This window comes from Aplidium turbinatum, chromosome 5 (genome assembly GCF_918807975.1).
Source record: "Aplidium turbinatum chromosome 5, kaAplTurb1.1, whole genome shotgun sequence".
In the NCBI taxonomy this organism is placed as follows: domain Eukaryota; kingdom Metazoa; phylum Chordata; class Ascidiacea; order Aplousobranchia; family Polyclinidae; genus Aplidium; species Aplidium turbinatum.
In genome coordinates this window covers 25,670,005-25,690,993 of record NC_137476.1, presented here as the reverse complement: position 1 = coordinate 25,690,993, position 20,989 = coordinate 25,670,005, and the positions used below count along the sequence as shown (strand labels likewise).

Sequence of the window (20,989 nt, the reverse complement as noted above, 5' to 3'; positions counted from 1 at the left end):
GTAGTTTTGCAGTTTCCGTTAACTGCAGTTCCCGGTAACCTTTACCCTAACCATAGAGTAATCTATGCTTTAACCCTCGCTGATCGCAGTTTCCGCAAATATTTTTCCGCTGTTTCATTTTTCCGCAGTTTCCGCTAACCCTAACCCTCGAGTTTGTTTGCGGAAGCTCCGATCAGCGAGTTCGGCTTTGTGCTATGAAACTGCGATCAGCGACTTCGGCTTTTTTAATTTTTTCTCTCAATCTTTTCAGGGTACGAACTGAGGGTACGAACTGTTCAGGGTACGAACTAGGTTGCACCCCATCACTTACAATATTTATAAATCATGGCGATCTTTAATGCAGGCCTTACTAGTACATTATGCAAACTTTTAATCTGATTCAAGGCAAACTTACTTATGCTTGATGGCAGGCTAAGTTGTAAAAGTAAGATAGTTATATATATCTGAGTTGTAGTTGAGAAACATGTCTTTGACTATACTTTACATAACTTTGTGCAACCTTGTATACCTGTGCTACCGCTATATATACAAATGTTGTTAATTATTATTATCTTCAGTCTGGGCTCTTTAAATTGTAATGATGATAAACCCATTAAAGCTTTTTTATTGATAGAAAGTTTTAAGAAAATATTTTGGTTTTTTATGTGTTGCAGCAACCTGTCTTAGGTTAAACGTTATGTGAAACTATTTAAAAATTGTCACCTAAGCTTTGATTTTGGAAGACTAATGGATAATAAAGCAAATAATAACCCCCATAAATTAGAAATGGCCACAGCGACAAACATTCTTAGCGACAGAGACAAACAGCATCGTATACATACCTGGCTTGGGGAACAAGCTGCAGACTTTTTTCCAAAATCAAATTCTGAGCCATTGATTGATTCGTTTAGTCAAAAAGAAACATCAGGTTTCAAATTAAATCATTCATCAAGTGACAAGGGAAATGAAAGCAAAACTTCTTGTGAAACTAGTAAAGTTGCTTCCAAACCAAAGTCTTGTTTGAAAAGTAGCTCCATGAAAAATTCTCATCATAAACTTTTAAGCCAACTTCCTGACAGAATGCAAAAAAGTTCTCTTCGCAGCCATAAATATTACCCACAACAGTCTCTGTCACCAAAAAGAAACTTCCCAACTGACCTGAAGCATGTTTTAGCAGCAACTAAGATACAGGCTTCCTGGCGAGGTTTCTATGCGCGATCCAAAAATGCCAGAGTTATTGAAATCCGACATGAACTTCGAGCAAGAAGAATGGAGCATTATATCAACACTTTGTGTCATGAGCTTTGTGTTATTAAAGAAAAGCAAAAAGCAGACAGAAAGTTGAGAGAACTTCAAACTGAAGCTATCAGATTTATGTGGTCTCAAATTCGGCAGCTTCAAACCAAATTTGACACCAAATTTCAAGAGTTTGAAACAAGCTTAAGTGTATCAGTATCGTCTAAAGAAAAAATTCAAGAAAATGTCATTGAAAAGGAAAGCATTTCTTGGAGTGGAATAAATGAAAATAACGAGCTGAAACAAACTGTTGAAAAACTGCAGTCACAGGTGCTTCAATTGCAAGAGGCTTTGTTGAGTTTTTCGGACAAATTGGTGTGCGAAAATGAAGATGCCATTGCGACAAGGAATGTTTCTGAGGATGAATTGGAAACCGATCAGGAAAAAGATGGCTCTATGAAAGGTGAAAATGTTGAAAGCAAAAAAACAGTGCTACCAACTTCTTTATCAATTGAATTACCAACATTTGATGATGGAGAAGTTTTGAGTGCTCGTGACAATATGCCAAAGCTTAGCTTACAAAACGTTCTAGTTGATTTAGATTCGTGTCTTACAGAAAAAGAATTGTGGTCAGTGTGTGAACAAGCTGCACAGGCCATTAAAGCCATGAAAAATATTAATTTAAAGTTTGTTTCTCCAAAAACAGTTTATGTGCGACAGGATGGTCTTGTATCTTTTTCTGATGCAGAAGAGTTTGTGGATGAAACATACTTAGCTCCTGAAGGTGGTAGTCCTTCACAAAAGGCTTTGATCTTCTCGCTTGCTGTTACAATGTGGTCTGCTGCAGATTTTAATATGAAAGATGACCAAGCCCCATGCCTAACCCAGTCATTTGAAAACCTTCTGGTTAGCATGTCTAATGATGATGTTAATCAAAGAGTGGGTGTGGATGAGGTTCTCAGTATTTGTGCTAAGCATCATTCTTCCACTCAAAGTAATTCATTGCAGGCATGCGCTTCACTTTATGCTGAAACGTGTGACATTAAACGGGGAAAAAGACGGCAGATAAAAGATGTTAATTTCATTGATTTTTTTGCCAAAGATATTGAGAAAACTCGTCATGATTTCAGGTCAGATGTTTGCCCCCAAATTACTCAATTGTCATTTCAACTGAAATCTGCTCATGAGCGTCAACTTCAGCCAAAGCCAAACAAGATTAAAACCCCTCATGAAGAAATTATGGATGGCATAGAGAAAGGTTTTAAACTACGAGAAAATTCAAAACCAAAAATTTATACAGTGCAGGATTTGTTTCATGACAACCCGGAATTAGTAGAGAAGTTAAATATCTTGCCCAACCAACAGCGAAAGAACATAAAAGCCGCTCATTTAGCCTTGAGAAAGTCGTCACTAAATGGTGCTATAAGACCTGGCATTCCTACTGCTCCACAAACCCTAAAAGCTGAAATTAGAAGCAGCTCCACCTACAGTCAGCAAAGTTTTGACGATAAGACTTGTACATTAATTTTGCGCTGGCACCCGTCTTTCATATTTGATAAACATGGCAATAAAACTAAATCCAGTGATGTATTAGGATATCGGATTTATGTCAATGGGCATGCAAAAGGTATGGTATCAGGGTCTAAGTGCCGGGCATTGTTAGACGGGCTTAAAAGGTCAAATGTATATCGTATTCATGTGTGTGCAGTGGCTTCACTTGGAGAGTCCGACCTCTCCAATACCGTAATCGCAAACTTAAACGAAGGTGCCATTACATCCAATCAAACATCACCAGACATCAACCAATCTCCAGCATTATCTCCACATGTCAAGTTTTCATCAAGAAGCAATCTTTCTGAGTCTATGAATTCATCAGAAGCTTTCCCGACTCCAGATAAAGAACTGGCCAAAACTAGTGATGTTGTTGATAGAGTCCTGAAGCGTTATGGAATTAAAAAATCTACAACCTCCAACAGTTCCCCACCTCTGGTTACAGGATCGCGTAAAATTAGTTTTTCTAGTTTTAACAAAGACTACAATGAAAATGCTACAGTTGGTGATGCTTTTTCTTTATCACAAGAATACATTCCACCTTCCACTACTTATGCTGCATCTTCAGCTTCTAGTGATGACCACATAACACCGAGAACTAAAGCATTGTTAGATCAACTGAAAGATGAACTATTAAACAAGTAAAACCATTGTTTAATGCCAATGTGTAACTGATGTTATTTCTGTTTTCTTAACATCATCCTTGCAAGGTTAGATATTATTTTTTTTATATATTTGGCCAATTGTGCTAATTTGTGGCAATCTTGAATCTTCAGTTTGTAGTGACTTCTTTAAAATAACAACCAATACCAAATTAAGGCCAGCTGATTTAGTAGAACTGTATAATAAACTGTATACAAGTTGTGAAGTTACTATGGATGATATATTTTTTAATGAAAGCTGTTTCATAAAGATACGATTTTTTATTGTCAACAATATCTTTTCTACAATTTTGGTAAAGAGGTCACTTTCTTCAAACACTGACATATACAACCAAGCAACCACACGGCATTTAACATATTCCATTAAAATTGAACATAAACTATAAGCTACAAACGTTTTCAGCCATATACACGTTAGCCCTTATCAAGTAACAAAAAAATAACTGCTTATCATATCTACAATGAAAATGGATAACTGATCTAAACACTGAAATTGAAAATGAAATGCAAAATGAAATGGCAGAGCATAAGAGAAAGGCACATTTTACTCAACGTCTTATTTACTCAATGTCTTTTCTTGATGCGTCATATGATGCGTCTTTACCTCGCGTAATTTAAATGCCATGTGATGTGCCTTTCTCTTATGCTCTGCCGTTTCATTTTGCATTTCATTTTTCAATTTCAGTGTTTAGATCAGTTCTTCATTTTCATTGTAGATATGATAAGCAGTTATTTTTTGTTACTTGATATGGGCTAAACATGTGTATGGCCGAAAACGTTTGTAGCTTATATTTTATGTTTAATTTTAATGGAATATGTTAAACGCCGTGTGGTTGCTTGGTTGTATATGTCTGTAATATCTTCTCTGTTTTAAATACGACATTGTATATATCATACATTAAAAAATTTATGTCTTTTGTTCTCATTCGGCTAAATATTAAATTTTACTAACAAAGTATTTTGTTTTTGCTAAATATTAAATTTTACTAACAAAATATTTTAGCACACAAATCATCTATAGGCTATACCTGTAATCTTGAATGTAATGTCAACAGCGTTCTACTAGTATAATGGTTAAAACTGTTGGGAAAAGTCCTACGATTGTTGCTTAATGTGCGTGCACCATATCATCACTATCATTTGACTTTTATGACAGAGCTTTGTGTTACTCTTAAATATAATATATATACCTTGATAAGTATATTTGTTAAGGTTGCTTTCACAACAGTTTTATTTCTGAAACTGATGTGGCATTTTATCTGAAGTTTTTTTTGTGAATTTCATGCTTATCACTTGAATATGCTCAAAAAATGAGGTAGGCTACCGGCATTGTATATTTTCAATTAGAATTACACATTTTATATAGCTTTTCCTGCTCAGAGAATCATGAGTTATAATGGTGGAGATGAACCATGCTTGAAGGGTGTAACAATGTTTTTCTGCTTTTTTTAACAGTTGCAAATCTGTCTATCATTACATTATGAAAATGCCATGGTTTTTGTCTTTCGAAAATACTGTGGATCATTTTTTCTACCACATATAATAAACTTGTACCCTTTTATTCTCACTAAAGTGTATAAATCAATTGGTATATTTCTGTTGTACTAATTTAATAGACAACCAAGGATTAAACAGTGATCTCATAGTTGCATCGTAAATTTGACGCTTATTCGAAAGTGGAAACTTTTCTACGTGTAAATATATAGTTTGTAGTCAAAACATGACAAAGCTTGTAGCTGAATACAGTATCCTTCCTGGTTTATGTTTCATTTATTAATAACTTAATTATTAAAGATTATTTTTATGTAGGCTTTTGTATTGTTTGAATTGTACCTTTGCGTTTGTAGATTTGTTTGAGATTATCCCAAAACAGCATTTAGGTCTTGGAAATTTTGTTCTTTTATTTTAAAATTTGACTGCAATAAAACATGGAGTTTCAAGCTGTAGTTATGGCGGCTGGTAGAGGAAACCATATGAGCAATTTAACCAGCACATTACCGAAACCCTTGCTCCCAGTGGGTAACAAACCATTGATATACTATCCAATCAACATGTTGGAAAAAGCAGGGTTTGCAGGTGAGATGTAGTTCTAATTTGCATTAAATATGTTCAAGTACCAGTTCAGATCTGGTCATATTTAAAAACAATGACAATGAGGAATAAAAGACTTGGGTCTGTGTTTTAAGCCTTTGGAGCTGAAGCTTAAAAAGGTTGTTGATTCTCTGCCATCCAGCGGTGTCGACGGTTTTACAGATTATATATAATGAGAAGCTACAAAAGAGCTGTCAGTCTTTGGCGTCGGTTGTCTATTTACAGATGAAAATTCGTAGTTGCTCTGGATGTGCTAATATATACTGTTGATCAAAAATTCATCAGGTTCGATCCATTCCTTGTGTGAAAACTCTCATCGTGTGCGATTCAACTGATTCTAGGCCTTTTCTTTTAGATGTTATTGTAATTACTCTGAGCTCCATCAAATCAGCAGTCGAACTCGCTCTTCAAGGTTTTAAAATTAAAGTGAAAATAGTTGGAATAGACGACGAAGCAGATATGGACACAGTTGATTCTCTTCGACTCCTCAAGGACGTGATAAAAGTATGTCTGTGACTATTTTGAAGAACAGATGTACGGTAACACCTCGTTAACTAAGAGTTTAAAAAATATGCTTTATTGTCTCTAGCGTTTTAAATTCTTATTTATTTATTTGAATAGACAACGAAAATTATTAATACTACAAAAAGTGCTCAATGTTAAATATATATATATGAAAAACGAGAAGTAGTAAAATGAAAATCCCATCTTTGTTTATCGTTAAAACACGGCTTTCTGTTCTTTGTTTCCCATATTGCGAGGGTTGGACGTCAGCAAACGTCATTACTCATTATTAATAGTATTATATAGTTCAAGTGGAAATAAATACTGCTTTGTGGTGTGAACTATGACGTAAAGCCTCGAAACAACTTAAAATTTATTATTTTTTGTTTAGTTTTTGTAACTCTTTTCTACGCCTTGCAGAAAAATTAAAAATTTTGAACTCGAATTAGATGCTTTAAGGGTCACAAACTTCATGTCTATTACTGTATAATACGTACTCTGAGATGTCTTTTTGTTTGAATCTTTTTTAATGTCATCAACTTTAGTCAGTTTAATGTGTTATTTTTTGGCTTTCAGACCGACCTTTTTGTTGTGAGTTGTGACCTCATTACCGACTTAGCTCTGCACAGACTAGCAGATGCCCATCGCCTGCACAAGTCGACAGTTACAATGCTTTTGACTTCACGTCGATCTGAGCCTGAGACCGTTCCTGGCAGGTTGAAAACTAAAGGTGAGGTTGGCGTATTCTGTGACTAACCGTTACAACAGGTTGTACTGAAATTATTCATGAAAAAAAACAACGATGAATACATGTTTTAAGTTGACGACTAGCTTAGTTTATCATGTATAAGACACCAAAAGCATCATACTGTGAATTTTTCATTGCTTGAAGGGTACAAGCTTTACTTGTGCTTTGTTTTGTTGGTTTCAGGCGAAGAGAGACCTCGAGAGTTGATCGGAATGAGTAAAGTCGATGACCTTTGTCAGCGAGTTGCGTTTATGTCAAATGAGGCTGATCTTGAAGTACGTACCCTACCCAGACAGCAAAATACGTCAGTTTTGTAGTGATTCAACGTTGGCAAACCAATTTCCCCAATGTTAATCTTATGACAAACCAAACATCTCCTTTTCAAACTTGTTTTCAAATTGAAGAGCTTAGTTCTAAAAGTACTTAAGTCACATAATGCCAGTTTTGAGTTATCAACGTTCAAACATTTTCAAAAGCCTTTGAAATCAGGAAAAAAAACTTTTTCAACTTTGAATTGTCAATTGCGATAGATCATGCTGCAATACGTTTCAGGCCAAAAAATTATCTTTGAACTCACTTTCCTAAAGAAATAACAGCCAAAAAATATTTTGGACTTAAGTACTTTTATGTCAAAATTGTGACTTTAGGTACTTTTTCCTTCAACCTGTATGATCACAATTGTGACTTAGGTACTGTTTCTACTCAATTTAAATAACAGGAGCACACAAAACTGCTGTTGAAACCAGGCCCGGATTTAAGGGGGGGCAGAGGGTGCAGGTGCCCCGGGCCCCCCGACTTTTAAAGGGCCCCCTGCGTAGACAAAATGTGATTTCTTGGTATTATTATTTTTTTCCTTTCAGCCTTTGAAGTTTCTGCAAAATGCTGTGCGGTGCTGGATTAATGCTACTGTAGACGTAGAGGTGGCTTTAAGGGCCATGGGCGTGATAATTTTTTTTGCACGGGACCACCTAACCGAATAACCTTATAGACTTTTTAAAGTTAGTTTTTATTTCGCAGAGTAGCGATGAGCCATGAATGTAGAAGTGTTAGCTGTAAAGTTAAGATATTCGTAGGTTATAAGAAGTGCTAACTTAGGGCATCTCAAAATTACTTGAACCTTGTATGCAACGGCTAGGCTAGTCAAGACCAAGCCCAATGCTAGTAAAGTTTGGTTCCAAAGCAAACTGTTAGTTTTTTTTAAATACAGCTTAGGAATAAATCAACTTTTCAACAAAGTTTGAATGCATTTTTTTCAAAATTTGAGGTAAAAACATGCTTAGAATGCACCAAATGTAATGCGATTTTTAAAATTTTTCAAATTCACTGCTCACAAACAGCACCAGCTGCCACTGACAACTACTGTCCCACAACTCTACAAGCAGTGTTGCCAGACTCCAGTTTGCTCACGACACCATTTCAACCTCCAAATTACACCATTTCACCAAGAATTACATCAACGCCTTAAAGTTTCTCTTAACTCATCAACGCCTCTTTCTAAGTGTTAGAAAAGTATTGGAAATAACAAAAATTTACATAGCAAAGATCACACAGTTACATCAACATGTACAACACAGCCAATACAATATGATAGTTTAGTTAGGTGGAGAAGCTAGAAGGTTACAATAAAAATAGCTTTTTAACAAATTATCATTCTATTATTCTTCCAATAAAAATAGTGCAACAGCAAAAATTCATGTCTGGGACCTTAACTTTATGCATAAAGAAGTTTCATCATCATCAGCCGGTCATACTACTGCTGGCAGATGCCAGATGGCCTCCACATATGTTTCCACACCATTCTGTCTTTTGCTGTTCTCATCCAGGTGATGCCAATCTTTTCTTCTATGTCATCTCGCCATCTTCTTTTTGGGTCCCCCTCTAGTTCTTCTTACATATCTTGGTGTCCATTCTGTGGTTATCTTGGCCCATCTGTTAGCAATTAGCCGATAAAGGTAGTTCAGAAATAAAAAAAACCCTCAGAACTCTGAAGTTTTAAATTACACCATTTTTTTTCAAAATTGGTGTCTTAGAACACCATTTGGCAACGCTGTCTACAAGCTTCTGCAGCATCAGCTGTTGTCTCCGAAGTGCACGTGATAAAATGGCTTCATCTCATTGGTCAAAAAGGACTTACGTACTTTTTCTACAAACTGGTGTGACTTAAGTACTTTTAGCACAGAAAATCCGTTTGCCACACTGGTGGCAACCTGTAGCACAGGGACTAAGCCACTTTTTCTAGCTCCAATTTTGCTCGGGTGGACTTACGCGACTGCAAGCATTTCTTAGCAATGGTCAACTCGATTTTCGCAAAATGTGACTTAGGTACTTTTAGAACTAAGCTCTTCAATTGCTATTATCATGAAATTGAAACCATAGAAGTACTTGTCGATTAGTTAATTGTGAAAACTTGAAACGTAAAGTGGTTGATGGATATATCGAGTGTGCCTTTCAATAGATAATTAATTGATGCATTATTTAAAATTTACTTCAAACACATATTGTGGATAAGCAGTAAACACACATAGTTTACATCTATGTATAACATGCAGAACCTTTTGTATTTGAAAAATTAACCCAGAAATAACAGACTTTCAGCGAAATCGACACGACGCCCTTCAACTACTTGCACCCGCATCAACGCTGCTTGTTTCATTTTAACTTAAATATAGAATTTTTCAGGACTCCTTCCCTGCGAAAATAAAGGTCTCAAGACAATTTCCTCGCATTCGCTTGCGGTCAGACCTCCATGACTCCCATATGTACATCATGAAACGATGGTTGCTGGATTATATATCACACAACACGTATGTATAATCGCCAAGAGTTTTTCTTCAGTCGTGCGACTGTGAGGTGCGGAATGGCCCGTTTCGGTGAGGTGGTACTGAACGTTGTTTTACACCGAAGTGGGGGTAGCGCAACGGATTGGGCAGGGCAACAACGTTTTTACCACACTACGCGTGTTGAAATAATGAAAACGTAACAGGAAAAAAGGAAAAGTGAAACTGTTTAAACTTTTAGATGTTTTATTTTTCTAAATTATGAAGATTTTCTCTTCCATGTACTTTTCAGTGACATACTGTATATGTAAAGATAATAAATCCATTTTCAAAGATTTTATTCCTCACGGGTCTCCGTTAGTTTGCAAATGATGTTACGGTGCTCAGATATTCGGCCATAATTTTATTTCGTTTCCTTTTAAAGTATGTTGCATAGCCTTTCTGTACAACTCAATCTACCCTGATCCTTTTGTCACCATTTTGGAGAACTGATTTTTTCATTGTTTCATGGCTATCCAATAAAGAACATTCCACGGCTATTGTATGACATTATTTCACACGCTGTCCTTTTTATTATCCACGTCGTGAAAACATGCTTGTTGTAAACAAAGCATATTGAACTCATTGCTTACACTTTCAGCTCGTATGCTTACACTACTGCCACAGTACGGTACAGAAGACAAATGGGCTGTATCCATATTATATTATATCTGGTTATATATATATGTGTTTGAATGTTATGTGTTTTTCACGAATAACCTCACAATTGCTTTTAAAGAGTATGAGTGATGGAAACTCTTTTATGATCTTACTTGAGCGTTGTCTGAAAAAAAGAAAGTAAAAATCACTTCGTTTGTTTCAGATTTTTAATGCGTTCCACTTTGTGGCATTTTTTGTGTATTGAATGATATATATGATATATGATAGGATTTTGCTTCAGATTCAATTTTTCTTTTTTTACATTAACGTTCCAATCCGTTTTACTTCTTTAACTTCGTTATTTTTGTTTTTAATTTCATTTTTAACGGCCACACTTTCGTCATGATATTTGTTCTCGAACTTTTTGTTTAGATCTCGAAGCTCTTTGCGAAGTGAGTTGATTCCTTACATTGTCGACAAACAATGCAGGAAGAAGCCCAATTCGAACGGGACCATTGAGAAAGGCCTCGACGCAACCAACGAACTTGAGGCTGACAAAAACCTGAACGGTAAGTGATGACGTTTTGTGACGTGGCGAAATTTTGATAACATGTCTGATCGTTGTGATTTGGTAAGGAAAGGTGGCAGCACGTTGGACGGCCATTCATACTGGGTCTGCTACTATTCGGTTCGAGTCTGATTCGGTGAGTCTGATTCGGTGAGTTCCTAACCTCTAACCCAGGGGTGGGCACACTTTTTGAATTAGGGGCCAAAATTATTTTGTTCTTAGACTGGCGGGCCAAGTGATCGAGCCGCCACTTACATATAGTTTGTCACACGAATAACAAAGGGACAAAAAAAACGGAAGATTAAATTAACAAATAACTGAAAAATACAACCAAAAAACAAAATCGAATTTAAATACGACGTCTGACAGGATTGTCAAGCTTTATTTTTTGCCAAAGCATCGAAATTTCTGCGCTCACTATCGACTTTACGCTTCTTCGCTGCACTCATTTTAACAATATAATTTATTAACAACTTAGCAATGTCTATTTCGCTTAGCATTCCACACTGACGAAACTGTTGATAAAAACACTAAACTAAGAAATATGGTACATTACTGGTTAAATTGACTAATAAAACTTTCTGTTTTTAGTGAACCTCCCAGCAAACTGTCCACTTGAAGCGGTTGACTGTCTCTTATCTATAGTCTCGTTCTGTTGCTCAACACAACAAACAGTTTACCAGCCTCATTTTTTTAAAAAAATGAGGCTGGTAAACTGTTTGTTGTGTTGAGCAACAGAACGAGACATTACTGGTTAAAAGCAGAAAGCACTGTTGCGTCAAGCGACGCACAAATGTACCTGTGACATCATAATGCTCTACATTCTACATTGTATCGCTATTTAGAGACAAGAGGTATCTAATCCTCCTATTGAAACTTCACAATAATAAAACTTGCAACATGTCGATAACATCCGGCGGGCCAGAATACAAGAGCCGGCGGGCCGGATTTGGCCCGCGGGCCGTAGTTTGCCCATGTCTGCTCTAACCCCTAACCCTAACACGGCAACGATAATTAGGCTACGGTACCCAATAATTAAAAAAAAAAATTGAAAAAATCCCCCGTTAAGGGATCGGACTCACCGAAACGGGCCATTCCGATTCATACTATTAGTTTCTCGTTGAATACGCTGAAGTACAGCCGCAACTATTAAACGGATTAGCATTTAAACTTGCGATGAAAGACGTGAAGGCAAGTACAAGTAGCTACAGTATTTACTTTTGACATGGTCAATTGCACATCTGTGTTTAGCAAACTTTCTATACTGACCCTATTCCTATACACATACAAAAAATGAACTTATTTTGGCTTGATGCCCTAAACCTTTGAAGCAAACTTTGTTGCCATTACATATCGCAACTGTATTTAGTTCTGTATTTTAAGCGTTGATTAAAGCCACTACGTCATAGTCTGCTACCATTCTCTGCCAGTAGCCTTCTGATCTCAAGGGCAATTGTGGATTGTGGGGAATGTTAAAAAGCACAACATAAGTAAGGTGCTATTTTTGATACTTTTCAAGATATTTACACTTTCATGGAAGCGGAGAACAGCAAGGCGTTCATGTTGGACGTTGGTCTGTCCGATGACATCAACCCTCCACCCAGCCAGCAGGTCTCCTGCTACGCCGTGGTTTACGAGGACGGTCTCGCAATAAACACTAACGACGTAGCGTCTTACGTACAAGCAAACAGAATGGTGAGTTTACTTGAAATCTGGCTCTGGCCATTCGCAAGCCTAATGCATTTGGCCGTAGAACGTAAGATTGTGAAAGGAAGCTGTTTGCAAATCGGTGTTAGGTTTGCTTTATTCAGATTGATATGGCAGTTATCAAAGGTAATACAATAGTTTAGTTGTACAACATCGTAAAGAAGGGTAAGTATTTATACTAATTAGTTTAAGGATGCCTTGTTGAACACTCAGCAACGGTTTACCAGTTTATTTTTACTAATAAGAAATCAATTCCGCTATACTGTTGTTGCATCATCAGGCAAAGAACGTCAAGAGTTTATGCAGAATGTGGAGGTAATTATCACTGGCGAACCATCTCACGTTTAAAATGCTGTTTTCACGAGACTCCAGTAAACTGATTTGCTTTTTTCGCATTGGTGAATAGCTTCACTTTTCTAGTTAGTCTCTCCCCCAACAAGCAAAAGTGAACTTTTTACGTCGTTTAACGTCAAATTTCGTGAATTAAAACGTTGTACAAGCAGTAACTGAAGAAATCGGACGACTAACGTTGTCATAACCAATAACCATGTTGCATGCTGTTTTATTTTCTCCCGCATGTTCCTGTTAACATTCCCTTCTTTACTTCTTCGTTCAGGTTTCCCAAACCGATTCATCGTTTTGTGATAATTCCCTGAGAATTCCCTCCTCTGTCAGTATCATGGAGAAGTCACAGGTGACTGTTAGCAGAAAAATCCAAACTTTTACGTATTGGCCATGCTTTGAAACTAATTAAGCCACCTCTTGTTTAAATAATAAATCTTGTGATTTTCTTTACAAATTTCACAATGTTTTCGTTGAAACAGCGTTGTTTGATGTCACAGAATCACTATTGTGATTTCACAACCGGTGTCTACCATTGCTGGAAGATTGGGAACACATTTCATATCTCTCAACTTGATTTTAGGGTTGTTTTATGTCCCAGATGTATTTTCAATGATTCCTGTTCAATTTGTGAAAAAATCTGCGCAGGTTGGAAAAGATTGCATTGTGGGAGATCGATCTTGTGTGGGTGAGAAGACGGTCATTAAACGCTCTGTGATTGGTCGAGACTGCACCATTGGTTCCCACGTCAGAATAGTCAATTGCATTCTCATGGACAACGTCATTGTTGGAGATGGGTGAGTGTGCGAACTTTAACGTTTCTGGTTTCCCGTTTGCTTCCATTAGCTGCTTCTGGCCAACAAAAAAAACTTTCCTAACAAGCCTCCAAGTTTTAACCAATTGTTTATTCAAAAAATAAAAGGTAGCTGAAGTTTACATTTCTAAAATACTCGTTGACAAAAACGCATCATTGCTGCTTTGTCATTAAAAGTTACTTTTTCTTCATCTCATTTTTTTAACTTGCAATCATTTTCCCCAGATGCACAGTACAAGGGTCGGTTATTTCTCAAGGCGCGGTCCTTGGTGAAAAGTGTGAACTGGTCGATTGCCTGATTGGATATCGACAGACTCTGCCTCACGCACGTGCGTTGTTTGCAAGTTCTTTTAAAATCCGGAATGTTTTTAAAGTGTTTCGCTTTATGCAAAACCATTGTTAGATTACACGCTTTGTGGCTTTGATTCTATTTGAAGGTGTAATTTTCATTAAGTTTTAACTTTATTACATTTTTTGGCCACGGTGTCATAATACATGAATTGATTGTTTAAGTCTAACACATTGCAAGTCTTTTTGTAAGTAAGAATTTTCAAAAGGTTTGACAATCTTTTACTTCACACAAACACGAGTAATTTATTGAGTTTCCATAAAAATCTTTTATTAAAGATTAAATGATAAAGAACCAGACGACATTGGTTGACATTTTTGATTAGGGTCTTGGTTGGCTTTTGGTAAGATTGTCAATGTTAGTTCGTGCACGGTTGTACGTCTTTTGTTCCTCGTCTTGCGAGGGTGGGGCGTTAGAAAGTTTCGATTCGGCTTGATGGTGGCTTTCCACGCACGCCTATTTTGAACGTTTACCGCTACAAGGTTCCCCTTTCGGAGGTCGCTCTTTACGTTGTCGGACCATGCCTTAAAAAATCTTGCAAAAACAACAAGACCTCTGCCACAAATGTCAACCGATTTGGTCTCAAGACATGTTGCAGTAAAGGCAAAAGACCACCAAGCTGAGTCATAAACCAACTTATGACAAGGTCTTAAATCTTTTACAAAGTCTTCTTTGATCTTTAATGTAGTTCAGATAACTCAACTGCTTATCGCACTACTGTCAGTGAGGTACAGAATTAAAATTGTCATATATTGAACAGGTAAGTTGTCAAAGGAATCCGTCATAGAAAATGCAGTGATGGTGGAATTTGAATGAAGATTTTTCTCTGATTGTTTCTGTGAGGTGCCCGTTTTGCAGACGACAGTGGTGGGCAATGATTGGTACCGATTTCTTTCCAAGTGCAAATCTCGAACGAAACCTGAAAATAACGCATGCGTTGATCACGCTCGTCATGAAATACGTCACTTTAGAAGATTCGACCTAAAAAGTTGCATGTTCCTGCTACTAAGTGTCGCTGCACGTGTATGCGATAGGGTAGCGGTTAAAACGTGACCGTAAATTTAACAAAGAAGAAAAAGAAGCATAAACTATAAGGAAAAAGAGTGATTTACAAAAACGATAAAATAAAATGAGAGACTAACATTTTAGAAAAAGATGAATAATAGCGTACTCTTTTTTCATTGTTAAATCTATGGCCATGTGCTATTCTCCACTTGTTAATAGAAGACTCGTTTCATAAGAGCGTGCATTTGAACATTTGCATTTTTTTTCGTTCTCGAACGTACGGTGATGTTCCATTTCGATGCACTGAAGTGCAAAAGTATCTCGCAATTCAAAATTTGTTTCACCATTTTTTTGTAAATCTTGAATTTACGGAAACATTATCGTCTTGTTTACGTGTGAATTGTGATGAACATTATGTCGAGGTAAGGTTTATGAAAGTGTTAGCAGCTGATGTTTCGATGTAAGAAATCATTTTGTTGCGTTTTTAAACGAGCAATCATTGCTTTTGTCGTCACTCCCCGAATTGCAGTGAAAATTTACGCTACGCTCATCACAGCCAAACGTTTTGCTTTGCATTGTACCTACTATTTATTGTAGAATTTCCCATGCCGTCGTGTTCAACGTAAGGCGGCTGAGATCGACGTGGATTGCGTGAGTGACGTTACGTATGACGCAATTAGAAACGTAACTGAAGACCATGTGCAAATACAGTACCTATGTATTGTAAATCAATGCTTATGGCAAATTTTTCACATTGCATTTGCAATCACGATTCATTGCTTTTGCATAAGTGACTGATGGTGTGTTTTAAATGTTCATAATTGATGGTTTTTACAATATTCTTGTGGAAAAGTTTATCTCAATGTAGTTCTGCTTGCTTTCATAGATTCAATGTTTCAAATAGTACTCTCATAAAATTCCTAAACGAAAACCGCTCCCTCGATCAAGGTAACATTTAGTTTTTTGTTCTTGTCCTTGCTGTTTTGTACACGTTGCTGGTTTGATGATAGACAAGATTGATTTGCAATTGATTGAGTTTCGCTTTTGGGTCATTCCATATCAAAACAGCCAATATGAAGATATCTTGTATATGGTACCTCTCAGATTTTGTTGAAAAGTTGTCATACTATGCCTTAGGCTATCAAACGAAAGAATCCTAAGTTTTAGATCAATATCTCAAACGGTTTTCCCATGGCGGCCATTTGAATTTCAGGCGCTACCCTAGTTTTTGACTTGGGGGGGGGTAGCGAATAGCAATTTCAGCCATTTTCAGAGCCCCATAACTTTATTTGTAATTGTGGTAGAAGACTAAAAATTGCTGTGCTAGTTCACCATAAACTATACTACACAATTCAATAGTAACAAACACCATCTCTTGATGCATAAGTGTTAGATGGGTCATCAAAATCCTGTTTTTTTGCCCCGTATAAGTGATTTTTTCAATTTTCAAATGCTTCTACCACCCAAACCAATCAAAATATTTCTCTAAAACCTAATTATTTGTAATATTTGGAAACTTTCCTTCTGCCAACTTGAATTTGGGAGTTGTGGTGGCATTAACAGAGATCTTATGGGGGTCTGAAAACCCTATCAGGCAGAAATGGCCCTTTTTTACCCCTATGTTTAGAGCCCCAAATGACCGCGTGGGCATTTTATGATCATGCTGAAATTTATACCAGACAAACATTTACATTTATTCTTTCATTTCATGAAATAAAATCTGTGAGTATCAAACTCCTTCACTATAAATTTTACGTTTTTAAAATGTAACATTTTGGTCATTTTTGGCAAATAATCTCAAGTCCTTAATGTAGGTCAGAGAAAATTCAACAATGATTTATCATGAAAACAGTGAAAATAAGTAGGTACTATGCTTAGTGATCATAAACATTGAAATGCTGACATTGTTGACCATTAATTTATGTTCAAAATGACGCTTTTACCTCTTCTCACCCATAAAAAAGTACCCACCTACAATCAATAAGCTATGATGTGGAGATAAAATTGTAGGAAAATGATCAAGTCGTGTTCAAAAATTAAATTGTTTTCAGTTTGCACTATAATTCTGCATTATGTAAAATGCATAACTCAAATCAGCTCAGTTGAGTTTGAATATCATCTATTGTCTAAGAAACTGTGGGAGTAGCGTCAGAACATTTTCATAATCTTTTTTGTTAAATTTGAATTTTCGAACATCCGTAGGTTTCTGGTACACCAACACTACAAATGGTATGTTGGAATGGCACCCAACAAGGCATCTGTCTTTGGTCTGGCGGCCACATCAAAATGTTGTTTACACGCTTCATGAATTTTATGAAAACATCACCATGTTTAATTGTTTATCTGAACGTTCAATAATATTTCCATAGATACAGGCAATGTATATTCCTGGTTGGAACAGAGTTGAGATTTTTGATTGATCTGAAAGCAAGCGTTCTTCATCCAAATGTTTTGCATCACAGATTTGTTCTGCACTGATGTCAGTGAATATTGAATCTTGTGACATTCTTTTCATTTGTACTATATTGATGGAAATTGGAATAAAGCAATGGTGTGAACGTGTTCCCCTAATAGTTTTTGTCGAGGCATAACGTCTCTACAATTCATACTCTTCTTCATTTTTTTTAACATTGTCTGCACTAATGAAGAACTAAATGTTTTTGATATTTGTCGTTGCTCATTCAAACATCTGCAATGGTGTCACAATATGGTTTGCATTGGGGGCCTGAAGACTTGCACGTGCTGTAAGACGCTTGACAGTGCCTCCAATTCCATTACATGGGCTTTTCCCATGCGAAGTGGCAAAAAAGTGCCATTCAGCAGAAATGTCAAAGTCATGTTTGTGATAGCACAAGTTGGTGAAGTTCTTATAATTTTTATATTGTGAAGCTGCACCATCTCTAAAATAGATTACTTTGTGCAGATTCGGGATAAACTGTTTTAGATGAGGTAACAAGCGTGATAGAAAACAATGAACTGCAGTTGTGTCATGCTTAAGGCGATCTGAAATTACGGACAGGCTGAGGCACTTTAGTTTCTGTGCATCTTTGTAGTACACCACAAATGGATGAAGGGTTGCTTGGCCGTTATCCCAGTGATGACCTTGCACAGCGTCTTGGACAATAAAACTATAGTTCTCTGAAAAGTCTAAGAGAACAATTGCTGTAGCAGGTGCAACTTCTTCCTTCAGTGATCTCAGAAAAGACGCCTGTGCTTTCATAATGAAATGATGTTGTCGCAAATGATCGAATAATGAACACATTATTTCTATAAATTCCTGGACTGAATTTTGCATTGACACAAGTGTTGTCCTGTCAGTGTGCACCCATTGTTTGTAAGAAATGGTATCATCAACATTAAAGTCATTTTTTTTCAAATATATCGTTTTAAGTAACCTTGTAGTCCTTCCTTTCCTGGGCATGAGTCACAAAGATGGATCATGCATTCCCTTTCATTTGTGCTGCAGACCAAGTGTTGCAATAACTCCTTGTAATTTTCTTGAATTGGAATAGCTTGGATGAGTAATTTAGCATTTTGATGTGACTCACACACACAAACAGAATGCATACCTGAACTGTTCACTGGTAGACACCACTTTGGCCGAAGTTCACAAAACTGACAAACCAAAAATCATAAATATATATATATATACCTTAAAATCAATACAAAATCAGGTGAATAGAAAATTTTTGCGAAATTGGAAATCTACCTAAAAAATACTCTTAAATGGACCCATATACAGGACCCTAAGCATTGTTCACTGCTTGGTAAGAGTGGTGTACCAACAACTGCACAATTGGAATATTGATTTGAGTTAAGCATTTTACATAATGCAGAATTATAGTGCAAACTGAAAACAATTTAATTTTTGAACACGACTTGATCATTTTCCTACAATTTTATCTCCACATCATAGCTTATTGATTGTAGGTGGGTACTTTTTTATGGGTGAGAAGAGGTAAAAGCGTCATTTTGAACATAAATTAATGGTCAACAATGTCAGCATTTCAATGTTTATGATCACTAAGCATAGTACTTACTTATTTTCACTGTTTTCATGATAAATCATTGTTGAATTTTCTCTGACCTACATTAAGGACTTGAGATTATTTGCCAAAAATGACCAAAATGTTACATTTTAAAAACGTAAAATTTATAGTGAAGGAGTTTGATACTCACAGATTTTATTTCATGAAAAGAAAGAATAAATGTAAATGTTTGTCTGGTATAAATTTCAGCATGACCATAAAATGCCCACGCGGTCATTTGGGGCTCTAAACATAGGGGTAAAAAAGGGCCATTTCTGCCTGATAGGGTTTTCAGACCCCCATAAGATCTCTGTTAATGGCACCACAACTCCCAAATTCAAGTTGGCAGAAGAAAAGTTTCCAAATATTACAAATAATTAGGTTTTAGAGAAATATTTTGATTGGTTTGGGTGGTAGAAGCATTTGAAAATTGAAAAAATCACTTATACGGGGCAAAAAAACAGGATTTTGATGACCCACCTAACACTTATGCATCAAGAGATGTTGTTTGTTACTATTGAATTGTGTAGTATAGTTTATGGTGAACTAGCACAGCAATTTTTAGTCTTCTACCACAATTACAAATAAAGTTACGGGGCTTTGAAAATGGCTGAAATTGCTATTTGCTACCCCCCCAAGTCAAAAACTAGGGTAGCGCCCGAAATTCAAATGGCTGCCATGGGAAAACCGTTTGAGATATTGATCTAAAACTTAGGATTCTTTCGTTTGGTAGCCTAAGGTATAGTATGACAACTTTTCAACAAAATCTGAGAGGTGCCATATACATGGGTGGCTGAGTTGATATGGAATGACCCTTTTAGCAGCATGATTGTTGCTTACTTCACAATGTAGATTTTAACGACCTGTTTTAGCCTGATGCTGCGAGTTCGCTTTGGTAATAGCCGATTGCACTAGCTTTCGGAACACAGTTCCCTAGTCATGTGCTATGTTAAAGTTAGTGATTCGTTCTTTAATGCGGCTCTTTTCTTTGGCTTGAGGACAATCCAAGCTAGTGCAATTCGCTATTACCACAGCGAACTCGCAACATCAGGCTAAAATAAGTCGTTAAAATCTACATTGTGACTTAAAGATTGATTTGTTTTCACTTCAATCACTCTGGAATGTGCCACGAAACACTTTTTCGATTGAACAATGTTGCGCAACCTCAAACGAAACTTAGAAAAAATTAAATTGCATTCCAATCAAACAATAAACTCAATCACAGATTGCAGAGTTTTGTTACTGGCAATATTATTGAACAATAAAGCTTCGAGATAACAATATGGGTGGTGGTGTACTGTAGGCTATCACATAGAGGTTGACTTTTTTGTGGAATACCACTCTTTTCCAGCCCTGGTGGACAGCCCGGCTCAGGTTGAAAATCACTGGCTTTGGAGCTATATAAATATCAGCTGACGCCATTTTTTTCTTTGCGCCCCCATATGACGCTTAACATTGTATGATGTTTCTATCACTACTGTATAATGCAATATGGCAATTCTGACAACCACATTTTCCAATAGCGTCATACAACATTCGTACAATCTCTTATTGTTCGAATGAATGCTGGTAAGTTACCAGCTCAGCTGCTACCACAACTGTTCTTTGCGTTATTTAAGTAAAAACGCTGCGGTTCATCTCTGTGTCTACTAGCTTGAGATCATGTCCTCACCTGAGTTGTGAAGTGACCGCCATGCTATGAATTGGCATCATTGATTGGTAGTGAAAATATTTGTTTCGAGACTAGGGAAGCGTCGTTAGAGACTTGATCCTGGCAGTATTGCATACTTGCAGAGTATTTGAATCACTGACGCAATCCTGGTTAGTGGTTAGGCTACGTAGATTGACAGAATAGAATTTCCGCTTGTAATTTGTTCACCCACCAAGAATAGTCAACACTACCGCTGAATGGAGACTGCAGAGCTAACCTTGGTCCGTTCCAAACTCTTCAAACCAGGATTGCATGACATTGTTTATCATATGCATTAC

At 36.7% G+C, this 20,989-nt stretch overlaps 2 protein-coding genes across 2 annotated transcripts; both read left to right on the top strand.

Moving 5' to 3' along the window:
• Positions 1–765: 765 nt before the first annotated feature.
• On the top strand, positions 766–5,276 carry LOC145771067 (uncharacterized). The gene has a single exon (XM_082582811.1). The coding sequence runs from the start codon at positions 766–768 to the stop codon at positions 3,409–3,411; it is 2,646 nt and encodes an 881-aa protein (XP_082438937.1). The 3' UTR covers positions 3,412–5,276.
• A 7-nt stretch (positions 5,277–5,283) lies between these two features.
• LOC145770312 (translation initiation factor eIF2B subunit gamma-like) lies at positions 5,284–20,269 on the top strand. The gene is made up of 12 exons (XM_082581913.1): positions 5,284–5,504; positions 5,875–6,023; positions 6,600–6,753; positions 6,955–7,046; positions 9,451–9,575; positions 10,620–10,756; positions 12,275–12,450; positions 13,079–13,156; positions 13,453–13,601; positions 13,844–13,947; positions 14,728–16,020; positions 19,822–20,269. Exons 1-11 carry the CDS (start codon positions 5,357–5,359, stop codon positions 14,781–14,783), a joined length of 1,368 nt encoding a protein of 455 aa, XP_082438039.1. The 5' UTR covers positions 5,284–5,356; the 3' UTR covers positions 14,784–16,020; positions 19,822–20,269.
• Positions 20,270–20,989: the final 720 nt, after the last annotated feature.

Excerpts from the sequence above, each read along its gene's own strand:
- LOC145771067 (XM_082582811.1), top strand. The coding sequence starts at position 766 with ATGGCCACAGCGACAAACATTCTTAGCGACAGAGACAAACAGCATCGT.
- LOC145770312 (XM_082581913.1), top strand. The coding sequence starts at position 5,357 with ATGGAGTTTCAAGCTGTAGTTATGGCGGCTGGTAGAGGAAACCATATG. Across the intron at positions 6,024-6,599 it reads TCCTCAAGGACGTGATAAAA|ACCGACCTTTTTGTTGTGAG; the intron begins GTATGTCTGTGA and ends TTTGGCTTTCAG. Across the intron at positions 6,754-6,954 it reads TGGCAGGTTGAAAACTAAAG|GCGAAGAGAGACCTCGAGAG; the intron begins GTGAGGTTGGCG and ends TGTTGGTTTCAG.